This window comes from Carassius carassius, chromosome 39 (assembly GCF_963082965.1).
Source record: "Carassius carassius chromosome 39, fCarCar2.1, whole genome shotgun sequence".
In the NCBI taxonomy this organism is placed as follows: Eukaryota; Metazoa; Chordata; class Actinopteri; order Cypriniformes; family Cyprinidae; genus Carassius; species Carassius carassius.
In genome coordinates this window covers 1,805,949-1,822,500 of record NC_081793.1, presented here as the reverse complement: position 1 = coordinate 1,822,500, position 16,552 = coordinate 1,805,949, and the positions used below count along the sequence as shown (strand labels likewise).

The following is a 16,552-nucleotide window of genomic DNA, read 5'->3' as shown; positions in this document are numbered from 1 at the left end:
ACTTCCCAGATTTTTTACTCCGTACAATAATGCAGTTTTCATTTAAAGTATATGTCTTTCTGCTGATGATCGCATTATTTGTCATATGCATCTGTTTATATAAGAGATCGCTAGTTTTTCCGTCCTGTTCACGTGTGTTTTTGTTCGGGAGGTTTTGTACTCGTTCAGAAGATGTGTAATAGCGCCCCCGAGTGTATAACAACAGTGAAAACATGAAAAGCCGTAAAAACTCATCTTTGGCGGCGAAGCGTTGTCTTCTAAATGATGAGATAACTCATCAATGCCAGGGAAAGAGTTATTTTTTTTGCTTGTTAAGGTTGTCTAAATTTCTGAACATATGTATTCTATGTGCCTGTGTTTAGTCCGAAGAACTATAAAACGTAGTGAGCTTACAGCGATACTGATGCCCAGACTCCCTCCAGATTTCTGTAGAGTCACAGTAAAGTCTTCAGGTCTCAGGCTGATCAGAGACGCTGACCTGGAATAATCATCCTGTAATACAATCTGTTAGACATGCATCTCTTTCACCTCTCTGTCTTATCTTATAACTCAGAACAGTTTCAGTACCTGAGCGTTTATGATGCGGACCTCAGGAACATGGAGCCGGTTCGTTCCTTTAGGGGTCATCATAACACTGACCAGCTCGTCCAGATAGTCGTCTCCTGCTCGACCGTCGTCCAGTATAGTGCTCTGAGACTCATAGTTCCTCTCGGCCAGAGGACCAGCGCCTCCGCGCTTATACAGAGCTGATGCATTCACAACGCATTCTTTACTTCATTCATCTCTAAGCAGGATTATATGAGCAGTGCTGGCTTTTCATTTAGAAACTACACTCCAAAAAGAAATTCAAGGCACCACAACTTACAACATACAAGTGCATGGTTACAGAACCATTTTTTTTTATTTGATAAGACATTATATTGATGACTCGAAATCAATGTAATTTTGCATGTAATTTAAACTGAATTTGTTTTTAATAAGATGTTATAAATTAATCAAATTGAAAGAACTAGGAGGTGGTAGCATGCTTTGCATAAGACTGGATTAGAAGAAATAAATGTTTAAATTACGTGTTATTTTAAGTGTTTTTTAGTGAAGGGAAAGACCTGCTACAGTGTTAAATGTTATATTTGTCATTTAAAAGACTTCCATTGATATTTTTGTAGATATTTTGTAGATACTGAATGAGCAATGCCAGTGACAAGTGATATTTTGCTCGTTTGTTAAAAGTACGTTAAAGGCGCAATATGTAATTTTTCTGCTTTAAAAATAGCAGATATCACTATATCTATGTTATATATATTTTTTAGTTGTGTACTTACATTATCCCGACAGTTTCCACGAGCTTTCAAATCCGGAGAAAATTATAGTTTAATTAGAAGACACGGCACGTTTCTTTATTTCCGCTTTGTCGCCCGTCTATGGCGTCATATAAACTTTGACCCCTCTAGTTTATCTAACTTCCTGCGGAACCGCCAAATACAAAGGTGAACAGAAGCAAAGACGAGACGAAGAAGAAAAAGTAGTAGCTAGCCTTGACTATTATATTTTATATTTATATTGTTTATAATAGTATTTATACCTCAATCAATAACTTAGTTATGGATCATTATTATGCTTTGCCTGCACGTTCTGTGAAGCGCAAACGTACGGGTGAAATAAATGACCTGAGAAGGTTTTGGGACGAGAGAAGAAACGAGACACGGGTAAATATTGGAGTTGCATTTCCAAGATAGAGAGAGCTTCGTGACAAACTGAAACTACAGAGAGATGTTTGCATTCTGATAAACAGGTATGCATCCATTCAGCTAAATATCTATCCGTATATTTTGTGAAACGATGATGTCTTGTGTAAAACGCAGACGGACTAGCTCTCATGTAGAGTATAATGTAAATCTACATGTGTTCTATATCTAGCTGGATAAAGTAGATTCAAATGCAGTTCACTATCTTGTTCGATATCATACTATAAACATAATTATAATTATTAACGAAAGGCAACCGTGTTTTTTTAACATATATTACTACTAGCTAGATGGAAAATTGATTTGATAGGGGTCTGATAATTCATATATCTCTCCGTTCGAAAATACGTGATTGTCAAAATACTAAGGCCGGTGACACACTGGATGCGTGGCGTCTCTGCTGCGTGCCAGAAGTGTGGCGCGCTGCTGCTGCTGTAGGTGACAGAGGGAGACCGCTGACAGACCAGGCTCTTGTCTTCATGACAACAATATCTTTACTTCATGTTGAACATAAATATAAAGCCTACTGAAAAAGGACACCGTCAACAGTATTTTTTAAATTACATTTAAATTTGAATTTATGTCAACATATTGACTTTCAAAAATCAAAATGTCATGAATTAATATGTATTTGTGTACAAAATTACATATAAACATATTTTCCTATTATATTTTGCCTGGAAACGCTTCCAACACGCGTGCGTGTCACGTGAAAAATAGGCGTCGGTTCTTAGCATGCATGTGGTTTCCGTTCGCCTCGAGCCGGGCCTGAGACGCGCGTCTCACGCAGGCAGTCTGCAAGCTCTAACCTATTAACATGGGAGCCGAATTAAAAACTGACACGCCACGCAGCTGAGACGCTTGCGCCACGCATCCAGTGTGTCACCGGCCTCAGTTAAAATGAGTGAGGAATGTGGGGAGCGACAGAGCGCGTGTTCCAATGAACAACAACTCCCATGAGCCTACGCTCTTTCCCGACGTCATCAAAGTACGTCTTATGTTATTGTTTTGATTGAGTGACCCCTGGTGGCCAAAAATTCCATACTATACGTTTAAATGAGATACTTTTATCATGTGCTGCTCTAGTCGTTTATTTTAGAAAAGATGAATTGGTTCTACAGAGCCACCACTCATTAATGTTGAAACTGGAACAACTTCATTTATATGAGAAATAAACTTATACATTTGTGTTTATTCAGTTTTTTGGTTGAACATAAATTTATCAGTTCTCAAACTTAAAAGGATTAATGCAAACTGTTCTTCTTTGGTGTTGTTGTTGAGCCCAATGTTATATAAGTATATTTAAGATACTATAATATTTTTGTTTAATATTTTACATTTTTGCATTTTCCGCTTGCATTTTAATATTAGTTAACGTTTTAGTAATTTTGTTGGGTGTCTTTGTCAATTAATTAGTTTTAATTAATTTAAATTAATTAGTATAAAAATAGTAATTTTTTTTATTTATACTACGGGGCCGTAGAATGCGTGAATCTGATTGGTCGACAAACATTCTAATGTTTTAATATTTTCAGGGAAATGCACTGAGAAATGTTGCTTTGGCAACTAGTTGAAATAATGTACATTTTGTTTCAAGTAACGTTAATATTTTTACGATTGTAGTTTTACACAACACCATTTTCAACTAAAAAATGAAAACATTTACATGACCACGACATTTTGGGGCCTGAAAACGCAAACTGTTGAAAACTGGTTTAAAAGTTCAAGCTAATTAAAATGATACTGTTATAAAAAATGGTGACATCATGCACATTCCAATTGTTCAGGTATATGTGCAAGCACGTGTTTCTCTAGGTGACATTGGATGCAAAATTCACTTTTACATGGTGTTTGAACTTAAATGTGTTGGCAGTGTGTGTACACAACCACCTTATAATAATAAAAATCCACCCTTGTTTTTAAATCCCCACAAATCATAAGCACTTTCTCAGAGCAAGCCGTTCACAGATTCAGTGATCAGCACTATTCGTAATCCAGCTGCACATCCAGAGAAATTAAGTCCTATACTTTATTATATTTGTATGATTATTTGCAAATCGCCTTTCCTCTTCTGCAGAAGACAGAGGGGTGGGGTCAGCAGAGCTCATTCGCATTTAAAGAGACATGCACCAAAATGGGTCACTGTGAACAGAGCCGTTTTGGACAAGGTAAAAAGGGTGTTGTTTTTTCACATGACTACTGAGAAATTTTAACCAAAGCATGTTGCAGACATTTCACGAAGACCCTAAAGAATCATACTAACTTGCAAAAAAACTGGGCATCCGATGTCCCCTTTACCAAAATGCCTGGCATGCATAATACAGCGCTTTTAATGGTTTCGCTGATCTTCATCACCTTTCAAAAAGTTTTTAGTTTTCAGTACATCATTGTCATGTAAACATATCCTTAGAACCTGGTTAAGCCCAGAACACTTGTTTTTAGAGTGTGCTGATGTTATCTCACATGTGCAGTGGATTACAAAAAGCAAGATGGTACCTTTTGGCTGTGAGACGATGAGCTCCACCTGATTGGAGCTGCTCTGCATGATGTCAGCGGCCTCGCTGAAGGACACGCCCTCCAGACTGAGCTGATTCAGAGAGATCAGTCGACCACCTGACAGAAACACAGAGCTCGGCTTCACTCATATTCTCACAGAGACTTCTGAGTGCACTTTATCTGATGATCGTGAGCATTCACCTGGTTTGATGCGTCCATCTCGGTCCGCTGGGCCTCCAGGTACTATAGATGCGATGAAGATCCCGAGGTCCAGTTTCCCAGCATTGTCTTCTCCGACAATTACAATACCTAGAGCCGAAATGAATAAAGAGTGAATTAATATTCTGCATAGCAGTAAGTTACATTGAGTCCAGAATCCATTTACCCAGGCCAACTTTGGGATCCTTTTTGAGGGAAACGCAGATTATTTCCCTCTCTGGAGATCGTACAGGTGTTGGAGTATCTATGAGAAAGGACATTGCATTGTGCTGTTTCCCAATTAAACCGTGTGAAGAGGTTCATATCATGAGCTGATTGTCATACCTCTTAAAGGTGAGGACATTGAAGGGACTTCATAGCAACGCTTTGGAGAGCTACAAGAGCTTCTCTGAAATGCTGGACTTTGAGATCTAGAAGGGAAACAAACAGACATTACAGGTGAATTTTTCAAATTGTAACTAATAGATATCATACTTGCCCAAACTGAATAATCACATTACATATTTTCTGAAATTTTATCTAACTGACACATGTTCTGTGATGAAAATCCTATCTGTGTTCTTTGTCAAAAATGAATAACCTTTTAAAAAATTACGTGATATTATGACCAAAACTCGTTTTTTTCTTTCAGTTAGCACAGGGTTTGTTTTTCTTTTTGGGGCTGATTGGTAGTAGGACTCATGCATCTGAGCTTAAGCCTTAGTTTTTTATTGAAAAAGTATTATTTGTGGATCATTTTGGCAATGTTCACTCAAAAACTGAAGAAAACAAGTGAATAAAAAGACTTAATCCAATATTTGGCAATATTATATAGAATAATAAGAATTTCATAAGCAATTTTTTCTTAGGGTGGCCTTTTTTGACTGGGTTCAACATCCCAAAAGCTAAAAAAAAAAAAACATAATAATAATAAAAATAAATAATAATAATAATAATAATAATAATAATAATAAATAAAATCTCCAAAAGTTACAAAAAATAAATAAAAAAATAATAATAATATTCAACATCCAGAAAAAAAAATAGTAGTAATAAAATGTTATATAATTCAGTGTGAACACAGAATATAGACAGTAATAAAACTATAAAGTTCGGTGAATAAAAGTGCTGCTGAAGTGGAGAAACGAACTCATTTTGAGAGAAAAACGTAGTTTAAATATATGCATCTTAATCGAAATTCACAGAAGCACTTGAAATAATCATTTAATAAAAATGTATTTTGGATGTTTTATTTCCACTAGTCTAAAATAAGTCATGTTATGTAAGCTAAATAGCTGGAAATCTCAGTGCATGACAAAGAAAAACCGTCCAGACGGACGAGGTGATGGTTACACATGTGTCCTCACCCTCTGCGGTCTAGTAAGTCTCTTTGTTGTTTGATCTTTGCTTCGATGCGGGAAGCGACGTCCTCACAGAACCTGCTCATGGAGGCGTCGAGGCGTTCTCCGTTGAGCTGGTCGTTCTGAGTCCTGCAGGCGGCTGAATACTGCACCATACTGTCCTCTGCAGACACATGCACACGGCTGCTGACTGCTCAATACAGGGAAGCCCAGCTGAGACTGCGTGAACATGACTGACCTGAAGCGAGGCTGTGTGTGAGCCGGCGAGAGCTCATCTCTTTGTGAAACTTGTGCTGTGCAGAGCAGAGGTCACACAGGTATTTGGCCACTTTTGACTTTTCGGTCAGAAAGATGTTCTTCTTTTTACTGGTGCTGGTCTCAATGATGAACTTACATCGCTGTGTTGAGGAGAACAAAATAAGAAAGACTATCTATCTATCTATCTATCTATCTATCTATCTATCTATCTATCTATCTATCTATCAGTTTTTATTTTATTTTAATCAGTTAAATGAACTAGTATTAAATTGATATAGTAACAGTAAAAAACACTTATACGCGAAAGACTTCTGTTTCAAATACATTACATTTTAAAATATATTGAAATATTCGTAATGTTTTAAGATATTACTTCATTTTGGACTAAATAAATGCAATCTTGGCGAGCATGCAAGACTTCTTTCAATTTTCTTATTTTCTTTTCTTTCATCTATATATCTATATCTATATACATATATATATATATATATATATATATATATATATATATATATATATATATATATATATATATATATATATATATATATATCTATATTACAGTCTTAAACTTATGACTTTAAAAACCTCAAAGATAAATAAAAATATAGTAGAAAACATTTTCCATTTTTTCAACTTTTTTTAGAAATAATGTAATAAATTTGGACAAAAATGAGCACGATATAACCCAACTGTTTATATTGTATACTATATGCTATTCAAGGGAAAATCTGAGAATAGTTTACTCATAGTGCGCACATTAATCTTGGACAGGAGGAAGTGTTTTTAATATTCTTGCTGTCGTATCGTAACCAAAATAATTTTTCTGAATAACTACGGTGTTTGTGGACTCACCGCTGAGGTGATGTTGGTCGTCTCTCTCCAGTGGAATCTAAGGCTTGCGGTTCGGGAGTTATTAATAACTTCATACACAACGACTCCTTTGGCACAGACTCCCAGCAGCAGCTCTCCGAACACGGGCTTCTTCTCTCGCGCCGCGCGGTGGATCAGCACGCCGTACTCCGGAAGCTGCTGGACGCTCTGTGGAGGAAGTCATCGGGACAGATGGTGTGATGCAGGACACCCAGCAGACATCAGCGCTTCCAGAAAAACTGTTCAGTACAGATATCTGGCCGGCAGCCCGTGCAGCCTTTACAGCTTTGAATAAATGCAAGATGGCCAGATGAAAAGCATTTTGTCACATGATGCTCAAATAAATGCAGCTGTCACATTTTCCATTCTTCTCATTCTCTATTAGAACTAAGAAATGTGGCCCTAAAAAGGATTTGGACACTTAAGTCACACTGAAAAATGTTTGAAAGTCATTGCATTAGAAGTTCAAAGATCAAGAACTGACTTCATTGAGCCATTATTGAATTGTTATTTGAAATAGAGTAAGAAAAAATCTAAAAAAAAAAAAGAGATGTAAGCATATTTAATTTCAGTTTGTTGCCAAGGAAACATTTCTTATTTTAATTTAGTTTAATTTGACATACTAAAATAATTAAAACTAAACCGAAATATGTAGAAAATAAGTTATATATATATATATAGATATATATATATAGATATAGATATATATCTACAAACATATTTATTTTCTTTATATTTCAGTTTTAGTTTTAGTTTTTTTTACTATGTCAAGCTAAACTAAATTAACTAAACTAAACTAGCTTTTATTATTTTTTTAAAGTACAATTTATTTTTCCATTTTCCATTTTATTTTTATATTTTTGATTGACATTTTAGAACTTTAGTTAAACTTTTAATAATTGAATATTTTTGTTATATATATATATATATATATACATATATATATATATATATATATATATATATATATATATATATATATATATATATATAAATAACAAAAATATTGAATTATTAAAAGTCCATTTCAAATATAAAAATAAAATGGATAATGTAAAAATAAAAAAATAAAATAAAACAATGTATAAAAGCTAGTTGTAACTTGTCACAACATTCATCTCATGAGGTTTTCGTGTCAAATGTCTAATTATGAAAAAGTGTGTTTTCACTAACCTTAGACTCTATAAAATAATTAATATAAATATTATTTTTGTATGAATATGTCCTCTTTTTACTGTAGCTGTCAGATAAAGAAGTGAACACAATAAAACCACAATGATATACACTCAGAAAAGTAGTTTTAAATTTAAAGGTTGAACTGTATTCTCAATATGAATTTTTTATTAATGTCATGTTTTCAAATTTGTATCATGTTTAATATTTCTCTATGTTACCTATTTCAGTTTTATTCTTTCATATACAGTATATTTTCCAGATTTAACTTAATTGAAAAAATTATGGCTGGTTCCATTGTGACAACTTACCCCTTTGTAAAAATGAGTATTCTTAGGGTTAAATGAATAGAGTAAAATGTGTGACAACTAACCCAAACACACTTCATATAAAAGAGTAAAATGAAACGATGATGGCCTTTAATCACATACTGTGTGTGCTGTCAGTAAGAACAGAAGTGAATGTAACCTTGAGAAACTCAAGCTCCGCCTCCTCTGGGCTCATGTTTGCGTTGTTGGCGTGTAACCGGAGCAGCTCTTCTTTCAGGCAAGGCATTGCCATTTTCTGCAAAACCCTCTTGGAGACGTAATGCTCCGGCTGATAGTAGTTCTTCCCCCAGACCTGCAGGAGACACAGAAAACCCAAGGATACACTCACACACGTTACATCAGATTAGTTCACTGCATAACCATCTAGCATCAGCTTAATAGAAATTTGACCTGATACGCTCTCAATGCTTCCTGAAGACGTGATATTATTTATTTTTGTCTTCTGTGGCACCATTTACAGGCGTGACATCACTGCACAGATAGCACACAAGTATTTATGACTGTAACACTGAAAATATTTTTGGAGCATGATTAATATTGTTAACTAAAATCAGAAAAAATAAAAATGAAATAAAATACTTTGACATAATAATAATAAAAAAAAACATTTAACAAACATTCTCATTATCTGAAATAAAAACATATATATAAATGAAAAAAAATATATATATATATACGGTATATATATATATATTTTTTTTTCATTTACATATATATCTATATATATATATATATATATATATATATATATATATATATGAAAACAATTGTAAACAAACCCAGCAGACACAATAACAATTGTAACATAAAACATATAACATAAAAAATACAAATCAAATTATATAAATAAAATATATATATCACATTATTGTATATTTTCATAAAATATTAAAGTATTATAAAATAGTCCAAATATTATAAAACTTAAAAAAATCGAAAACTTATTTTGATGGACTAAAATAACTTAAACTAAATTTACTAAAACTTACAACCAAAACAAATAAAAGCTATATAGATATATAAAAATTTAATTTAATTTAATTTAATTTAATTTAATTTAATTTAATTTAATTTAATTTAATTTAATTTAATTTAATTTAATTTAATTTAATTTAATTTAATTTAATTTAATTTAATTTAATTTAATTTAATTTAATTTAATTTACAGACACGTTTATCCAAAGTGACTTACAGTGCATTCAGGCTATAATAAAAAAGTATTCACTATAGTGATATATCTCAGTGATCCTGAAGTAGCACTGATGTAGAGTACCTCGGGTACACTGTCCCCAAACTCTGCTTGAAGAGCCAAGGCACCAAGAAACAAGCAGGTCTCCTCGTTACAGGACAGACGATCGTCCAGAACGTCCCGTCTCAGCTGGAGATAGTACTGATGACGGGTCAGCTTGTGTCTGTGGCCATGAAGGGCAAAGTTAGACAACAGAGACAGATCCAAACACATCATTAAAGGAAGGAAAGAAGGAGACTTACAGAAGAACAGAGACGTCAGTCACAAAATATCTGATGCGGAAATAAAGCACAAATGTGGCAGAGGGCCCTTTTTTCCAGGCGCCAGGGGCAACTTTGGATATTTTTGAGTCATTGTCAATAAAGAAAAATTCAATATCTGAAAAAGAGAAAGAAAATATTACGAATTCATTCACACATCATTCACACTGACATAATTAGTCATCAGTATAACAATTAGAAATACTAAAAATGATATATTAAATTATATATTCTAGATTTTTTATTATTTGAAAAAGATTCTTTATTTAAATAAAATATGTATTTATTATTTTCAAAATACCACACCAGCTTGATTATAGTTCATTAAAATTAAAAGTAAAAGGATCACAATTTTGTCACTTGAAATAAATGTTAAATGAAATAATGTATTTTATTTTCCTATATATATATATATATATATATATATAAAAGCACCATCAATATAAGAATTAGAAATATTTAAAATATATATTATATTAAATTATGTATCATATATACATGTTTTAAATATTTATGTTATATTATTTTATTTATATTTTTCAGAATGCCAAACCAGGGTCTTTATAAACATGAAAATCAAAACAAAATCGCAATTATGTTTCTTGAGATAAAAATAAATAAAAAATGATGCATTAACTGAAATAAAACATTAAAAATCTAGTCTGAATCGATGTACTACGATAACTAAAAATGAAATAAAAACGAATAAAATCTTATATAAAACATGAAATATATTTAAAAGAAATGGCAAAAACACAACACAATTAGTGAAAGTAAAAAAATAAATAAATAAATAAAAACAAATTCCGTAATAAAGACTATAATGTTATTAAAATATGACTATTAGGTGTATTACCATCACTATATGCAAGGCCAAAGTAAAAGTGCTCCACGAGGTTGGCGTGAGCGACGATCATATCGAAGACGTCGGCTCCTCGGGACTTGACATCACACTTGAGCAGAATGTTCTGTCCGTTTGGCATCATCACCCTCAAGTCCCTTTGGTTTGATCGTGACCTCCCTTTGTTTGACTGTTTAGAAAGAGAGAAGGACAGAGGAAATAAGTGCAGAAGTGACTCTTCTTAGTACTATGTAACAGATTGCTTGGAGTGGAGCCAATAGCGATATTAAACCAACCACTATAGAGTTAGGCAGCTCTAAATCCACCAGAGGCTCCTCCAGCATTTGGATGAACTCTGGGCCCGTGTCCTGAGGACCGACACAGACGAGAATTACTCCGACTGGAACGTTTTAGAAATGTAATAATGAGGGCACATTTAGCTCCTTACCTTGATTTTCCGTTCATTAAGGCTGAATGAAGAGCCAAGCAGCTGATCTGACCTTGAGTTGAAGTGACGCCGTCTGTCCAGAACAGGACTTTGGCTCAGCCATGCCATGTTTCTGCTCTTTTGGTGTGAGCTATGACTTCTAGAAGATGAAGAGCAGTGAGTTAGGATCTTAACTCTATAAAGCACACCTCTGAACGATCAACATGTTAAACCTGCTGCACACAATCTACTCTAGTCGCCTGATTTGAAGAGTTTGACTCTTTAAGCAAGTTGAAGCTCTTTTGCTCTAATTCTTGTTTGTGCTGACCTGCTGAAGTCTGCTGGTGACCGTGTGCTGTTGTCTTTCAACGACCAGAAAGAGTTCTGACAGGAAGCACCTAACGCAGAACAAGAGCGTTAAACTACTTACTTTAAGAGTAATGCCACTCTGGGAGGTCATGAAACAGACAGTACCTCGAAGTCTTTCTCTAAGCCTCTGGCTTCGGTCTGTAAGATGAGCTGAATCATCGGGGTTTCTTTCAGCCTAGAAATCAAAAGCGATACTCTGTTGTTTTTAAAGAGAACATTTGAATGCCGTCCGTGTTCCTTGATGGTCGTGTAAAACAACACCCTTTTTACCTTGTCAAGATATATATGTATATATACCAACATCAATATCAGAATCAGAAATATTTGTAAAAATATATTATATAAAATTATGTATTATAATTTTATATTTTTCCATTTTTTATGCATATATATATATATATATATATATAAAGACTGAAATTGACATTAACTTAAATAAAATATTAAACATCTACTTTTACTTTGTTATTTGTTTAACTTTATGATTCTATATTATTGTTTAGATTATGCAAAATAGACATTTATGATTATTTAAAATTGATTGAATAAACAAACAAACAAATTAGTTCATTAGATTTTAATTGGAAAAAAAATCTATACTAAAAAATTTTCGTTTGCTTTATTATGGAGAACATATATATATATATATATATTAATGTATTTAAAAAAACTATTATTATCTAAATATATACACACAAAAATAATTAAAAACAGCTTTTCTTTTACTTATTTTTGAAGTTTACTGGCAATTTCTGACTGAAAGCTGTTTCAAAATAAATCCTGCACCAGTTTATTTTCAGAGTAGCTCACTATTACCAACACTCGCATATGTCTTTTAGTGAACTTACAGTGAGAGACTGTCATATTAGTTTCAGTGTTAGCCCCAAATCTGTTTTTTTTTTTTACTTTTTGTTTTAAACCACAATTAAGTGTTACCAAATGTTAAAGTGAGTTACCTGCAGAACCTCCTGTGCCATCTGTCTGATGGGCTTCTGTGGCCGGGGCAGGACGGCGCTCGTATGGTGTTGTTGACACGTCTCCATCACCGTCTGCAGGTTCATGCGTCTGTGAGCCACATCCTCACACATGCTCAGTAAAACACTGTTCAGGCTGTCACTGAGCCGGACCGGCTGCAGGAGAACAGGTGCGTTCACACTCATTAAAGGAGCACTAACTCTGAGCTTGCTGACAAGAGTTAATGCTGATTTCATTTGTTTTGTTCCTTTTTGGGGATTCTTGACATCATCCAATGAGAAACAAAAAGAGTTCAATCTGCCTCAATTCTTGTGACCAATAAGCATAACATTTTTTAATTAAATGAATGTTCTATAGTTATATAGTTAATATTTTGTGTTGATTTCTAAGCAATATTAATCTTCAAGCTTATAATAGTTAACTAAAACTTAAACTAAAACTAACTTTTATTTAAAATAAAATAAACATTAGCTACCTAAAATAAAATAAAATACAAAAATACTATTTATTTCAGCTAGTAGCCAAAACTACATTTCTTATTTTCACTTAAAGTGATGTACTGTTTAACTATATTGAAAAAAACAAAAAAAAAAACATAAAATGACTAAAAATAAAATTAATGGAAAAAGCAGAAAAAATCAAGGAAAATATAAACACTGTTTCAAAATTAAATCTAAATTACGCTTTTTTATGCAAATTTATGTCATTTTACAAAACATAATACAAACATGGGAGAACAAAATATTTTCAATTTATATTTGCAATCCAATGATCAAATCAATTATTTCCGCAGTTATTTTTATTATTATTAATATAGATATATATTTAGACATCATCCAATACTTAATTCTGGCTGAACTGTAGATTGTACCACCAAAAAAAATTTGCTTTATATTTTTATATTTTTTTATATCCTATGGCAATCCCATGGCAAAGATGTGTTTTTATTTTGTGAATCAAATGAATTGAAAAGGAACTCACCTGATTTTGTGGAAGGTGATAATCTACTGTCCAATAGAGAGTCATGCCTAGTGAGTAAACCACCATCTAAAATCAGAGCAAATAAATGCTACATTTAGTCTTGATTTGTCATAAACCTCATCATCTTAAGACACTCACGGCTGCTTCTCTTAACCTTCAGCAGGAAGGTCAGGCTGAAAACTATCTTCAATACTTTGAGGTCAGCTCACCTTCTCCGTGGCCTGTCTTCTGGTGGAAGAGTTGCTCTGTGACATCTCCGGGGAAGCGAATGAGCCCATGTCCTCAGATCGGCCACAGGTTTTAAAGGCAACACAGCCGACTGCAGAAAGGAGCATGGAGCCGGGACTGATGACACAGCACATGTTTCCAGGATCTGGATGAAGGGTGGGAGATGAAATGGTGACAGATTGTGTTGGCAATCAAGGATAAGAGTATGAAAAAGAGTTGAAACATCTCTCTACCTTTAGTGGAGATGGAGATTAAGGTTTCTGCAGCAGCGAGGAGGAGAGCCCAGACCTCGTCCTCCTCCAGAGGAGCTCCCCGTGACTCCAGCACCTCCGCCAGTGTCACAAATGTGCTCATTCTGTCAGACACAAGTTACACACATCACACAGCTGCGTGAAAAATTACATGAACCCTTGGACTTCATAGCTGAAACGGAAAAATACGAATTTACTGAAAATGTATGCGGGCCATCCAAGATGTAGATGAGTTTGTTTCTTCATCAGATTTGGAGAAATGTAGCATTGCATCAGTGTCTGATCAATGGATGCTCTGCAGTGAATGGGTGCCGTCAGAATGAGAGTCCAGACAGCTGATAAAAACATCACAGTAATCCACAGCACTCCAGTCCATCAGTGAACATCTTGTGAAGCCAAAAGCTGTGTGTTTGTAAGAAAGCAATCTATTATAAGATCTGCTTGATCTGTGCAGATTTCTCTCCTGATTCAGACCAGAACACTTTTTAACTGGAGAAAGCAATATGATTGTGGACTTGTATATCGTCTTAAGTAAGTTAAAAACGTCCAGATGTTAATTGATGGACTGGAGTGCTGTGGATTATTCTGATGTTTTCTTCAGCTGTTTGGACTCTCATTCTGACGGCACCCATTCACTGCAGAGCATCCATTGATGAGACACTGATGCAATACTACATTTATCCAAATCTGATGTAGACACAAACTCATCCTAATCTTATATAACATGAAGTTGTTCACAATTTTAGCTAATTTTGATATTTTGATAAGTTATTAGCCTAGGAATTAACCTGCATTGTAAACGTTACACTGTTTGTTCACATATTATTGTGTTTTACTTGTTTAAGCAGACTTTATGTGTATTGTTGTGGCTAAGTAGAATATCAAATCCAATTTTATGACCATTTTATGCAGAAATCCATGGTAAATCCATATACTTTTCTAAAGTCTCGACTTATTTTGAGTAGCTGACACAAAATAATATATTTTAAAGAATTGTCAAACAGTCAGTGGGGTCTAAAACAAAATGCATGCACACAAAAAAGAAAAAAGAGAGAGACGATTTTTTCCAAGTATCTTCTTTTGTGTCCCACAGAAGAAACAAAGTCTTACATGTTTGGAACGACATGAAGGTGAGTAAATTAATGCATTTGCGTAGATTGGCAAGCTATAATTAGCTAAAGTACAGTCTCCAGCACACCTCTTTAAGTAATTACCTCTTTAATTACTTGTTAAATGGGGGAACTATATTGCATAGCACGTAAGAGCCTAACTAACAGAACTAATCACTGAACATTTTCTGTACTTCATGTCAGTCTCGTTTTCACACACTTGCAATCCTGGTCACTGAACTGCAATGCTGTAATGCTGCATTTTTTCATTTTATTCTACTATATAAATAAAATATATATAGTGATTTGAATATATTTATATTTGCATTTATGCAGCAAAATGTCTACAGTGCATTATAATAGTGGATTATCATGACTTTCGCCCCTCACGACTGTCACTTTCTTTGAATCACTGGTCTTTCTATTACTACAAAACACTTATATGTTGAAAAGGGTCATGTGCAATACTATTTTTAATGCAGATGATATCATAATCACCATGTATGAATAGGCAAATCACTGTAAACTTCATTACTGCACCTGTCATAAACGGCATATCTGGACCTATGCAGGTTTAAAAATGCTGACTAGAGGAATATAAATAATTTGTTACTAAGATTCTAAACGTCTTATATATTGAAGAATAATGCTTCCCACATCTCTGTGTTATAAGACAGTGACTATTTAAAGTTAGTTAAAGAACGTTTACCTTTCTACATTCGATATACGCAGAGTTGTCCCCCGGATGTCTTCAGCTCAGCATAAATCCCCTCAAGCATCTTGCTCTGTGCCTCTCTTACATATGAATACACTTCCTTTATAATTATCAACATCACCGGCTACACTGTTATTATCCGGGAATATCCACCATTGAAACGCTGTCTCTTCTACGTTTTGGCTTAATTAGTCCTGTTTTTAGAGTCCAGTCATAAGACCTCAATTGGATTAGAGGAAAGGTTTGACAGGTCAGTGGGCGACCAATCAGTGTCCAAACTCCCAACAGGCCTCCACTAATCTGACTGTGGAGTGTGACACTGTCACTGCTGTCCAGTACAGTATATTCTTATGATGCCATTACATGATGCATTCTGGAAGTGTAGATCCCTCATATGTTTTCGTTTTGGTTAATTGAATGACTAAATTATTGTAATCGGCACTTACTTACTCAAGAAATAATAATGTTTCTCTTTTATAACCTATAGTGATATAGCAGAAACAAAGAAAAGTTAATGCATTATCATATGACATCAATATACTTAACATGAGTTGTTGATTAAATGCACAATTTTAAACGCATAACAATAAGTATTTGGATCCAAGTTGGAGATATTAAAAAGCATGCACCCAAAATTAGTATAATTGTCATTTTAATCAATTTGTGTCCATACCCATATTTAAATTTGACCTTATGCTTATAATTTTTGTAAAT

At 33.9% G+C, this 16,552-nt stretch overlaps 1 protein-coding gene across 1 annotated transcript in view; it reads right to left on the bottom strand.

Moving 5' to 3' along the window:
• The window catches only part of frmpd2 (FERM and PDZ domain containing 2), a 22,430-nt gene extending 6,400 nt beyond the window's left edge, over positions 1-16,030 (bottom strand). Inside the window, exons 1-22 of the mRNA XM_059530136.1 lie at positions 15,833-16,030; positions 13,997-14,118; positions 13,745-13,908; positions 13,536-13,601; positions 12,536-12,709; positions 11,685-11,754; positions 11,539-11,608; positions 11,232-11,370; positions 11,080-11,151; positions 10,799-10,973; positions 9,925-10,060; positions 9,707-9,845; positions 8,573-8,725; positions 6,914-7,099; positions 6,039-6,198; positions 5,807-5,963; positions 4,785-4,870; positions 4,627-4,704; positions 4,443-4,550; positions 4,242-4,358; positions 568-746; positions 394-492 (exon numbers count right to left, since the gene is read on the bottom strand). Of these exons, the coding sequence (XP_059386119.1) occupies positions 394-492; positions 568-746; positions 4,242-4,358; positions 4,443-4,550; positions 4,627-4,704; positions 4,785-4,870; positions 5,807-5,963; positions 6,039-6,198; positions 6,914-7,099; positions 8,573-8,725; positions 9,707-9,845; positions 9,925-10,060; positions 10,799-10,973; positions 11,080-11,151; positions 11,232-11,370; positions 11,539-11,608; positions 11,685-11,754; positions 12,536-12,709; positions 13,536-13,601; positions 13,745-13,908; positions 13,997-14,117 (2,649 nt within the window). The 5' untranslated portion in view covers position 14,118; positions 15,833-16,030. The remainder of the gene's footprint in view (positions 1-393; positions 493-567; positions 747-4,241; positions 4,359-4,442; positions 4,551-4,626; positions 4,705-4,784; positions 4,871-5,806; positions 5,964-6,038; positions 6,199-6,913; positions 7,100-8,572; positions 8,726-9,706; positions 9,846-9,924; positions 10,061-10,798; positions 10,974-11,079; positions 11,152-11,231; positions 11,371-11,538; positions 11,609-11,684; positions 11,755-12,535; positions 12,710-13,535; positions 13,602-13,744; positions 13,909-13,996; positions 14,119-15,832) is intronic.
• Positions 16,031-16,552: the final 522 nt, after the last annotated feature.